The sequence below is a fragment of the Neomonachus schauinslandi genome, chromosome 5 (genome assembly GCF_002201575.2).
Source record: "Neomonachus schauinslandi chromosome 5, ASM220157v2, whole genome shotgun sequence".
NCBI lineage: Eukaryota > Metazoa > Chordata > Mammalia > Carnivora > Phocidae > Neomonachus > Neomonachus schauinslandi.
The window spans coordinates 126,895,119-126,907,478 of NC_058407.1; the positions used below are offsets into that span (position 1 = coordinate 126,895,119).

At 38.3% G+C, this 12,360-nt stretch overlaps 1 protein-coding gene across 4 annotated transcripts in view; it reads left to right on the forward strand.

The window, feature by feature from the left end:
- USP6NL (USP6 N-terminal like) overlaps positions 1 to 12,360 on the forward strand; it is a 185,444-nt gene that overhangs the window by 92,311 nt on the left and 80,773 nt on the right. For 3 of the 4 annotated variants that reach the window (XM_021696682.1, XM_021696681.1, XM_044915010.1), the window contains one exon: positions 10,451 to 10,518. In XM_021696682.1, the coding sequence (XP_021552357.1) occupies positions 10,451 to 10,518 (68 nt within the window). Of the gene's footprint in view, positions 1 to 6,508; positions 6,564 to 10,450; positions 10,519 to 12,360 lie in introns of those variants that run through there. The other variant, XM_044915011.1, reaches the window with a different exon arrangement.

Consider the following 12,360-nt stretch of genomic DNA (forward strand, 5'->3'; position numbering starts at 1 on the left):
ATGCACCCAGAGTGGTGAGAGAGAGAGCAAGGAGCTCAACCAAGCCAACCTCAAAAGTCCTGCCCCCATAAGAGGAATGAGGGAAGAGTGGGGGGAGAGTTCTGGAGTGTTCCTTTAGCTAAAGTATCTCCACATGGACTTGAGGCATGATGGTAGCGCACTCAGCCGAGTGAACAGGACCTTCCTGTCAAGAAAGTGAGACTGTGATGTTCTGTGAGTAGACTGGGGAGCTAGATCAAGGAAGATGTGAGTAGAGGAGTAGACTGGAACACAAACACACACAAGTCTCTGGTTTTCTTCACCTTTCAAGAGGCTCCTCCTTTATCTGTCTATCTGTTGATAGATCGATCTGTCCCCTTCCTTCCTTTCCTTCTTTCCTTCTTCCTTAATGGATATGAAGGACTTGTAAGTAAACAGAAGTGCTAATTAGAAATAAATTGTGACTTCTCATATCTGAATTTTACAGTCTTAATAAAATTTTTAATGCTACCTTGAAATAGAACAAAAAAAACAAAGCTGGTAATCTTTAGTAAAGGTATATTTTTGCAGTGAAATTATATCTGGATAATAGTTTAAAATCTAATTGTTGGGGCACCTGGGTTAATCAGTTGAGCGTCCGACTCTTGGTTTTGGCTCAGGTCATGATCAGGGTTATAGGATTGAGCTCTGCCGCTGTCAGGCTCTGCACTCAGCATGGAGCCTGCTTAAGAGATTCTCTCTCTCCCTCTCCCTCCCCTTCAGCTCCTCCCCTGGCCTGCTAACTGCCAACTAACTAAATAAAGTAAAAATCTAATTGTTAAAAATGAATTGATATATTAAGTGTTTAGCTGGTTGAATAGTTCACAATAGTAATTAATTTTGAGGAGTTATTTTTATCTTTTTAAGAAATATTTGGTGAGTATCTGCCCTGTGTTAGGCACTGTGATAGATACTAGCAATACCAAGATGAATGAGATAACTGTCTTTTGTTCATGGAGCTTACAGTTAAATAGACATGCCAATAAGTATATTCAATAAGGTATTATGGGTACCAGTTTGGAAGTACGCTAGAACAAAAGAAGCAGGCCAGTTCTCCCTTATGCCAATGGGCATTGGTAAGGTGGGTCCACTAGAAGCAGGCTGTAATTCATGATTGAATTTGAGAAAAAAATGATCTTCTCAATTATAACAAATCTTTGTCAGTAATTGTTTTTAGGACTTTAAAAGTTATTTTGTTTCTCATCTTTCTAGAAAGTAGGAAGCAAGTAATAGAAGCCTACCCAGGAATTATTAAGACTATAATTTTAAGTATCTTTTTAGTTATGGAAATATTAAATACCTCGCTAATACCGGGTGCTCTTTGTTTGAAATATTAGAGCTGTGTCCTGTTTTGAAGGGTCTTAAAGTATATGCTTACAAACAAAATAACAAACAGCCAACCTATCAGTTATAAAATGTTGATCTTTTTATTTGTATAAGGAAGACCCAGACCTTAAGAATTGTGGGGGAGACTGTGAAAGGGAGCTTGAGATGGCAGTTGGGAAACTGATTGGAAGAGAAGTCATTTGAGCATTAGCTTTACAAAGGTACTCACAAAAGAAGGCCAATGGGTACCCCTTGCTTTGGCCTGTATAGCACTATAGGTCTGTACAGGTCCCCTGGATCACTGTGGAGGAAAGAGGGAGATCAAGCCAGGAGAACTTTGCTCCCTCTCTCCTCCACCTCACCTACCTGCCTTGCTGGGCAGTTGGGCTTCTATATAAGAATTTGAAGAAATGTGTTGTGCAAATTTAATGAAAAATTTAAAAACTATTCATTTAAAGCATGATATAGTAGAAAATATTGATACCATGCTGGTAGTGCTATAATAGAAGTATTTTGAGTGGAAAGATAAAAATCATTTACACTGATAATTAAAGTAAAAGCTAAAGTTGAAGAGTATTTAAGCTTATTTATTTTGAATGTGTTTTATGGTATCAGACAATGCATATTAAACCAGAGAAATATGAAGCTATTGTATGGATACTTGTGTGGCTGTTTTGAGAGCAAATCTGGGCATTTCTGAAGACTTTGGGTTATGGCATTGATTCTTTCATGTATTTAGCTTCTAGCCTTTGGCTGTCCCTTCCTTGATCACGATTATTTATAGTAGTTTTATAATTGCAGCTATGACACAAATCTTTTGTTGTCTTATTCCCAGTGAACATGAGAAAGAGAGAAGGAAGCCAATGACTTTTCTAAGATTCTTAACTCTACTGGAGGGAGGAAGAAGGAGAGAAGAAGGTTTTGAAGGTTGTACAGTTTTTGATAAGACATTGTTTAATATGGAATTGAGTAAGTTATGAGAGATGGAAGTGGGACCTGGCTGGAGTGCAAAGTAATGTTGCATTATAGATGACCTCCCAGTGGAGGGAGTAGAAGGGACATGAGGAGACACTGGGTTAGTTCTCACGGGACCGGAAGGTGGTCGGTATCCCACGGGATCCTGGCATGCTGTTTCAGAATAAGCTTTCTCTGTGGGGGGAGGGCGGGTATTTGGAACTTGTAGGTGCCTGCACTTAATGTCATCTTACACAGAATGACCAGTTATAATAAGTGGTATTTCAGGTTCTCTTGTGACTAGTGCATCTTCCTTTATTTTGTTTTTAGTTATGTTTTAGTGTTAATGTGCTTAACTCTGCTTATTCCTCCTTCGAGTATTCCTTCCAGCCTTGGATCTAGAGCATGACAAAATTTAGCAATGGTGCCTATTAAGATTTTACCATGAAAGATTTTACCATATATATATATATATATATATATATTTTTTTTTAAAGATTTTATTTATTTATTTGAGAGAGAGAGAATGAGAGACAGAGAGCATGAGAGGGAGGAGGGTCAGAGGGAGAAGCAGACTCCCTGCCGAGCAGGGAGCCCGATGTGGGACTCGATCCCGGGACTCCAGGATCATGACCTGAGCTGAAGGCAGTCGCTTAACCAACTGAGCCACCCAGGCGCCCCGATTTTACCATATTTTTGATATGTCTTAGTTCACAGCATGCTAAGAAAGTGATCACAAATAACTGAAACCATTGCGTAGGCCCCCTTGGTGCAGAGGGCCTCTTTTGGTTGAAAGATGTGGTGGAATGAAGGAACTCAGATCATGGTCAAGAATAACTTATTCAAATTATTTCAAGAAAAAAGAGCATCCTTTGTATTGAGCAGGAAGTGAAAGCCACTGGGAACTGAAGCATGAAGCAGCTTCAGGGAGAGGTCCTTCTGTCTCTTTTTTTAGACTGAACTGTCTCTGCGATGGTGACTCGCTTTGCTCTGCACATCAGGTACTGTTTTCCTCTCTGCAACAGTTGCTTTTTCTCAGCTTCCTGGTAGTTTCTGCTTCCTCTGTTTTTCTGCTCGCCTTTGGTCACCACTGCCTCGTAAGCTCTTTACCTCATGATGTTTCATCTTTAACTCCCATTAAAAATTGCCTCTCATTTTATCCTAGTTCACATTCCTTAGAGAAGACTGGTCGAATAGATTACATTAACGCATTAGGAAGCTTTATAGCTGTGGAAAGGTTGAGGTAGATCTGTTGAAGTATTTGAGCCAGCTGAACTCTGTGTTCCGTGACAGTGTGCTGTACCTTGCTAATTAGCCACCACAGTGGGGGTAGTGGCATTCTGGAAGTTGGGAGATGCCACAAACCAGGTCACTGAGCCCTTCTTCCCTCTAAGAATCGGTTGCTAAGCCCTTATTGGCACACTACTGGGTAGATCTATAGGTGTTGATATGCACAATCTCCAAGATGTACTGTTAAATGAAAAAGAGTAAAGTGTAGAATTATTTATAGAACAATTCTAGTTTTTGACTAGAAAAGGGAAATTGACGTCTGTGTGCATGCATGTGGGTACATGCAGGTTCCTGTATAGTGCAGAGCATGTTTGTCACAGGTCACAGTAGCTGCTTTTAAGAAGGCGGCTTAGGTTTGGAGTGGGGTCTGTGTGTGCAGATCAGAGTTTGGTTTTGGACACTTTGTCTGCAGTTGCTTGTGAAGATTAAAAGTTCATAAAATTCTTATGTAATCAGAATCATGTCAGTGTCATATAATCATAATAATGTCAGTATCATTTACTTCAATCTCAAATATTACGATGTACATAGGAAGGAAGTAAAATCCTACTGTTGAAAGTGTCGAGGTCACATGAATTCATTTCTCCTATTTGCCAGTCCAGTTCAAATGTACAAATGCCTTTTGTACATTTCTTTATATTTGACTGTGACTTTTAGCACTTTCTGCTTTGCTTGTTCTAAGATTTCTAACAGTCCTTTCACCCTCTTTTTGGAGTCTTTCATGTATAAGCTTTTACCGTATCACTAATAATACCCACTTTCTTCCTGAAGACACCTTGTATTCCCTATTCTAATTTAGGCTGGCTGCTCTCTAGGCAGTTATACAGTGGCATCTGGAAATGTCTAATTTTAGCCTCCTGAGATTTCATGGGTCCTGTGTCTGACCCTCTTTTTGATTCTGTTAAAGAAAATATTATTCTGGCACTTGTTAAAACAACAAAGAAGACTTTGTTCAGGACGATTGCAGTTAGGGTCAAGACGGTCAGCAATAGTGGAGAGAGATCGGGCTCCCCTCCAAACGGTAAGGACAAGTAGGGGTAATACAGGCAGAGTAAAGGATTCAGTGGGTAGAGGTGACATCAAGGGTACCAGGGTCCTTGCTACACTGACTGAACAGGATTCTGGGTAAAGGCATGCCAGGGTAACCAGCTATCAGGGTGTGGGGGGGCTCCTGCTACAGCTAGGCTAGGCAGGCTGGAGACAGGATGAGGCCTCGTCAGGAAGAGGGTTTAGAGGGGCCTGACTAAAGTTTGAAAAAGGAGACAGTTTCTGTCCATTCTTTCTGTTGTTGTCTTGCTGTTCTGTAGTGTATTCTGAAATTCTTTTTAAAAGAAACATTGCATAGGCAGTGAACTTTGAATCATTGTATTGGTTTCCTATCACTGCTACAACAAATGACCACAAACTTGGTGTCTTAAAACGACATAGATTTATTCTGTTACAGTTCTGGAGGCTAGAGTCTGAAGTCAGTTTCACTGGGCCAAAGACAAGGTGTCAGCCTGGCTGGTTCCTTCTGGAGCCATCAGGGGAGAATCCGTTCCCTAGTCTGTTCTAACTTCTGGAGACCGCCTGCTTTCTCTGGCTAGTGACCCCTTCCTTTCTCACAACACTGCAACCTCTTGCTTCCATCGTCACACCTTCTTGTCTCCCTTTTATGTGGTGCCTTATGATTATGTTGGGCCTGTCTGCGTGATCCAGAATAATCTCCCCATCTCAGGAGCCTTACTTAATTATGTCTGCAAATCCCTTTTGCCATATAAGGAATATTCACAGGTTCCAGAGATTAGGATGTGGACATCTTCTTGGGGGGGTGGTGGGGTTCATTCTTGAGCTCAGCACAACTCATAATGTCTAGAAATGTTTTTATTTTTTCTTCATGCTTCACTGATAGTTGGGCTTGGTAAAGAATTCTAAGTAAATGATAATTTTTTTCTCAGAACTTTGGAAACAAAGTTTCATATCTTTTAGCTGGTAAGCAGTTTGGTATCAGTCTGATTCTCATTCCTTGGTGTATGACTTGAAATTTTTCCCTCTCCCTAAGCTTCTGCAATCTTTTGCTTATATTAAATATTACAGATGGCTTAAGCTGAGTGTAAACTTAATGCATTAGTGTCCAGTTAAGTGTAATTAATGTTCACAAGCATGCCTCTAACATGGCTATTACATGCAAAGTGGTTTCCAAATTGTAGGTCCTTGACCATTTGAAAGAAAGAAGGAAGCATTGAAGGGAAGTAAGAAAAAATAAATAGAATGGAATAGAAAATTTCATAGTGTCACATCCTACAGTAGTTATACACATTGTTTCACAAAACATTTGTTTTCAGTTGTATACGTGTGGTGTGTTAAAACTTTCCAAAACCTTCCAAAATTTAGCATGTATTCACTTAGTGTCTGAAACAGAGGCTGAGTTTTCACATTAAAAATTATGTTAAGACGTAAAATGTACTTGAGGAGAACATTCCTACTTAGCTTTAGTTTAATGTTTTCAATAAAAATTGTCTTTGTTGCTTCATGACAAATTTTATTAAAAGTAGTAGGCATGTGGCTAATTTTGCAGTACAAGATGAAGGCATGTTATAAAGCTGCTTGTTTCAAGCTCCTGTTTGTTGTCAGATGGAATGCTGGGTGTAGGCTGGTATGGTTCATACTTGGGATCTAGCCTGAAAGACATGTTTTTACTCTCAACAAACATCATCTTTGTTTGAATATCTGTAGTCTGTGTAACCACAGAAAGGTCTTTTCTTCTCCCCTAGAAACGTTTTCTTTCTTGTGCTTGTTTCACAAATAGTTTAAAGTAGAGCTGCCTTCCACTTTTCTGTTTCAGTTTGTTGCAAGAATGTGTGAGGCACCACCAAACACTCCTGGTGTGCTTGAGAACTGTAAAATAATAATGAAATCTTGGAGTAGATAAGTTTACTCTATGAGGACTGAAGCTACCGTTAATTCCCAAGGCCAGACCAATTGTCTAACAAAGGGTAAAGTACTTCCTAAATTGGAAGAGTTGATTTTTTTTTTTTTTTAAAGATTTTATTTATTTGACAGAGAGATACAGCGAAAGAGGGAACACAAGCAGCGGGAGTGGGAGAGGGAGAAGCAGGCTTCCCGTGGAGCAGGGAGCCCAATGTGGGGCTCGATCCCAGGACCCTGGGATCATGACCTGAGCCGAAGGCAGACGCTTAACGACTAAGCCACCCAGGCGCCCCTGGAAGAGTTGATTTATATATAGTAATTATCTGTCAGAATGTACAGTAGGAAAAGTGTTGTCAGTTTTGTTTTAGTGGATTTGAAATTTACTAACTTTGACTGACTTGTTCATTACAATTTGGGATTAATTGAATGATACTAAGCTACAATGCCTGCTTTTAAAAAATGTCATTCAGGAGGATGCTTGCTTCTTAAAAGTTCTTGTGTTTAAAGGGAATTAGAGGTCTTCTTAAAATGTTATAGTTGTCAGTTTTTTAAATGCTTCATAAGATGCGATAGCAGTCATTATCTTCCATAAATTTGTGCCCAGGTATGTTTTCCTGTATACTTGAGTATTTAATGTCTTTTGATTTTTACTGCTTCAAATATGCATTTTTTACTTTGGAACGTTGTTACGTTAGATGTGAAGTCAATAAAAATAATTTGATTTAATTTGGCTTGAGTAATGTAATAGAGATTTTTAAAATTTAATAATGACATGTGATGTAAGTACTGAGGAACACAACTGTCACTGTTTAATAGGTGCCTGGAACTTTGTGCACACTTGTGCACAGACACAAGACAGCTGTTGATATCCTTTTGTGGTCAGTGTTTTAGGGCAGACTCTTTGTTCTTGGAATGGAATTTCTAAATAAGCACTCACAATGAAACCAAAGGGAGGGTTCTAGTGTAATTCTTAATAAACTTCTCAACTCTAGGTCAGACAGTGTGAAACAAAATATAACTATAGTGAATGCTGTATAGGGATATTACTTCTTACTCTAAAGATGATTGCCTCACAATGTAGATTACTAAATAATGTCTCTACTACTCCCTGTTGGAAAGAATTGGCATTTAGATTTAGTCTCTTCAGAGAAGCAGGTTTGGCTATATTTTATAAAATCAGTCTGACTTCAAATTCATGCTTTTTTTAGAACACATTTGTCAACATTACAGAATTTTCTCTCCACAGGGAAATGCAATGGTAAGAAATTTCTAAGGGAACTTAAAGATTTAGAACTTACTTTATTTGATTTGGAGGACTGCTCTAATCATACTAAAGTACATGATCTTTCATAAAATTAAGATAGAATTTCAATCAATTCCAGTATGGCCTCTATTAAATGCTTAGATTTTCCTTTCTGGAAATCTGTAGACTATAGAGATGAGCTGTGGAAAGCTTTCTATCTTATAGTTCACCACAATGATGCTTTCTTGGGATACTTTGCATCGTCTCAACTCCATACTGTTTCCAGTTCTTGCCTTTATATGTTTAAACTTGTCATTGTTAAGTAGGAAATAGGGTTGAGACTCCTAGGACGGGTAGCAGGAATGAAGGTCTGATACAGAATATATTCAAAGAACACACTCATCCATTGAATTTGATCACCATAGATACTCACGCTTAGTTGTTCTGATAATGGAAGTGGAATTTAATAAGTAGTCAGCTTTCTTAGTTCGAGTTTAATTTCTATTAATTTGCTTTCCCCCTTTGTAGAAGTGGGAGTGTAATGTTGTGAAGCTGGGCAACAGAAGAAGGAAAAGGTATTGACAGAGTTCTGTAAGTCTAGAATAGTAGGGTAATGAATATATAATTGAGTTGATTATCCTAGACTTCTGATTACATTAGTTCATTGTGAAAATCTAAACAACTAATCTGCATTTTTGTTAATTTTATTGAACCATTCCATTATTTATTCACTTTTCCCCCAAAGGATAGCATATTGACACTTTGTAGTCTGAGAAAAGCAGTGACATAAACACTTTTTCCTCAAATAAATGTTTAAAAATTTACAAATTCCCATTTTTACCAATTTTTACTATTATATTGATGACTTCATTGGCCTAAATCCCTAGAGGTAGAATTGTTGGGGTATGCCCATTTTTGAGATTCTGCAGACATATTATTAAATTGCTTTCCACAAAGATTTTTATACACTAATAAGTCACCCCTCAGAGTAAGCTACTGCAGATTTCCCCATGCTCAACATTGAGTAACATCAATCCATTTTGTGGTCAGTCTAAGATAAGTACAAAGATATTTTAAAACTTGTATTTCTAATACTTTTTTTTTTTTTATCCCCATGCCTTGGCTTTTAAATTTAGATTTTATTTTTATCAGAGCTATACTTGGTTTAAAGATTCAGCAGTCTGTACAGCTTATTTTGAAAAATAGCTGACTGCCATACTCCTCCCTCCTCACAGCCCACCCCACAGAAGTAACCACCTTCCACTCCCTGGGCTGCTTCATTTCTGTTCTCTTCCATAGTGCTAGATGGCATGCCTGGATTGCCCCTTCGGCTTCTGCAGTTTCAGGCCGTATCTGCTGGTCTCCTGCTGTGGAGAGGATATGGTTTTCTTCCCTGCACCCAACCCCTTCCACACTCCTGCACATCCTTTCAGTCTCAGGGAATTGACCCCTTTCGTCAGTATTCTGTGTTCAGCACCACCCTTCCCGCTCCTCAGGAGCCACCATTTGCTGGGCCTTTGATGGAGGGGATTAGTGAGTTTCAAGAAGAATGGATATAAAATGTATGTTCCATCTGGCATCTTTCCCTGGAGGTCCTTTCTTGTGTCTTTAGTAATCATTTTTATAAAGTAATCCTTAAAATTATTGGCCATAGAGTCAAGACTATCTGGATTTGAATTCCAGTTTTGCTCTTTATTAGTTTTGTGACCTTAGACAAGTTCACAAATCGCTAGGCTTCATTTTTTGGTCCATGTGATAGAATTCATATGATACCTATCTTAGGGTGTCGTTGTGAGAAATAAACGTGGTAAGGCATGTAAAGTGCTTTTCACAGTATCTGCTGCCTGCAGATATCTTACTATCTGCCAGAGACTTACTGAGAACACAGATATGCTTCTGGCTGCTATTGTTACTCTTGTGAATTTCTTGCTCATGGCCTTTGCCCAGATTTCCAGTGGAATGCTTGTCTTTTTCTTCCTGATAAGAGGTGCCTTTGATATAGCCTGTTACGGGTCTTTTGTTTTTCTTTACGGTACTTGTGATGTCTAATCATATGCATACTATTTCATGTTATGATCTCTACTGCTGTAGTCAGATTTGTGTTTTTCAAAGATACATGGTGGTAGTAAGAAAGAAGGGTATGTGTGTGCTGTAAGATGGAGATTATCATAGTAGTTGGGACAGTTGATGAGGAGGACCTCAGAGGCCAAATGAAGAAGTAATTCTTTTCATCATGTAGGAGAAATATATTTTTTTTAACTCCTGAAGTATATCTTATACTGGTTTGTTTTGTGGACAAATTACCTGTTTGTAAAAGCCTTCTTGAATGTTCTTCTCATCGTACACCCAGGTGGATTTTATCTGAAAACTTAGAGCTTTCGGTTTGTTTCTACTTTAATACTTATTTCTCTGAAGTTAGATCCAAAATTGATTCTTGAGGGATAAGATTTATCGTCTCCCCTACGTTAATGCTATGTTAACAAATTTGCTTTCTTTTAAATATCATGTATATTATTTGAAATGGTAGATGCATTGATATTTCAACGTTGTAGTTACAGATACTTAACTCAGCCTTTTATTTGATTTTGCTGGCTTGTCCTTTTAGGCAGTACCGATTTATTGTTTTATTTTTGTTTTGTCTTAGTTTTATAATTAATTAACTTTATGGTTCTTTAAAAAACAGTTCATCTAAATTTGATCTCTCCACAGATTCGGACCAGGATGTAGCACTCAAACTTGCCCAGGAGCGAGCTGAAATAGTTGCTAAGTATGACAGAGTAAGTATTCATTTTTACCCTTTGAATAAGTTTTATTAGAAAAAAACATAGAAATGGATTTGGTGTTTGGAGAGCTTAAATTAAATCACAGAAGCAGTTTGTTTACTTTATGTGACAATGGAAGTCGTCTTTTTTTCTCTGACTTCATCTCCAGATTTTCTCTCCCTCTTTCCCTCTGCTCCAGCCACTCTAATCTCTGCAGTTCTTGAAACACACCAGGCTTGCACCTACCTCTGGGCCTTTGCATTGCTGTTTCTTCTGCCTAGAACACTTTAATCCTGGATATTCTCATGCCTCATTGCCTCACCTTTTTCAGATCTTTACCCAGATCCTGCCGTCTTAGTGAGATCTTCTCTGACCACACTGTTTAATAACCCCCTTCCCCAGCTCTCTGGATCCCTGTTCTCTTCTTTATTTTTCATTATAGCCCTTATTATATCAGCATACTTCATATTATACTTACTTTGTTTGTTGTCTGCTCTCACTCCTAGAATGTAAACTCTGAGGGTAAGGATTTCTTTTGTTTGCTTTACTCTTGTATCCTAAATATCTGGAATAGTTCCTAAATCATGCTAGGTATTCAGTAAATATTTGAATATGTCAGTATATAGAATTAAATACCCATTTTATTTATAATTTATATATGCTATTAAAATTTTAACATGGATCTGAAAATTTGAACTTATACATTATGTATACTCTCCATTACCATTTTATCTCTGTTAGTTATGGAATCTGGTTTTTGATGCCCTAGAATATCACAGTTGTTGACAGTTTACCTATTTCCTTATTATTACTTTACCCCTTGAGGTCTGTAATGGGTTGTAGGCAGTGATTTATAAATGTCATGTTTTATATTTATCTCAGTTGCATGTAATTTCATATCTGTTATTTTTAATTATTTGTGAGAATAATAGGAGCATGAAATTATAGAAAGCCATCTGGACTGTGCCCTGCTCCCAGGGAGGCCATACAGGCAGGCAGTGCTCTACTTAATAGTTACGTTCCTAGAGTTTGTTTTTAAATTGGTTGTTTGGAGCATCAGACACAATTTCCCATTATTGTGAGTAGATTTTAGTGGAGTCTGTGAAAAACCTAATTAATTTATTTAACTGCTTAGCTAATTTAAAACCAATAGAATTATCATTCATTCATGCTTGTATGCATTTTTTTTTTTTCCATGCAGTTAAGTCACACTTAGGAACTAGGCTAGCCATTGTGCAGTCATTGATAAAATATACGCACATGGAGGGGTCCACAAGACAGTTGGGTATTGAATCTGAAATTTGATGGATTGGTGTAGACATTTGAAGTTCCTACTCTAATCGGTGCTGGTTAACAGCTTCAAAAGTAGAGTGAGAAGAGCAGTGGGCTGAGGGCAGTGCTGTGGGCACACTGGCAGTTAAGAGGGACCCATGAAGACCCATCAAAAGAAGAGTTGGATGGTATGAGGAGAACCAAGAGAGGCTGGTATGATGGAGTTTGAGGAATGGGGAGTGAGCAATACTGAGAAATGTACTGAACAGAATCCACTAGATAAGAACTGAACAGTGTCCACTGGATGATTCTGTCCAAGGGCAGATCATTTTTGACCTTGGCAAGAATAATGTCAAGGCTGATGTAGCTGTGAAGTAAAGAAGTAGAGAGACAAGATGGATAGCTTACTGTTCTGAGAAGTGTGGATGAAAGGCAAGAAAGTTTTTCCTATGACATGTTTAGTCAAAAACATTAAAGTTTGGCAGTTCCTTCTTGAGTGGCTTTCTTACCCTTCGTTGCTCTGTCTTTCCCAGTTGACTTCTGACACAAACCCAGGTCTGATCAGGGCTTAGCTGCGTGTCAGCT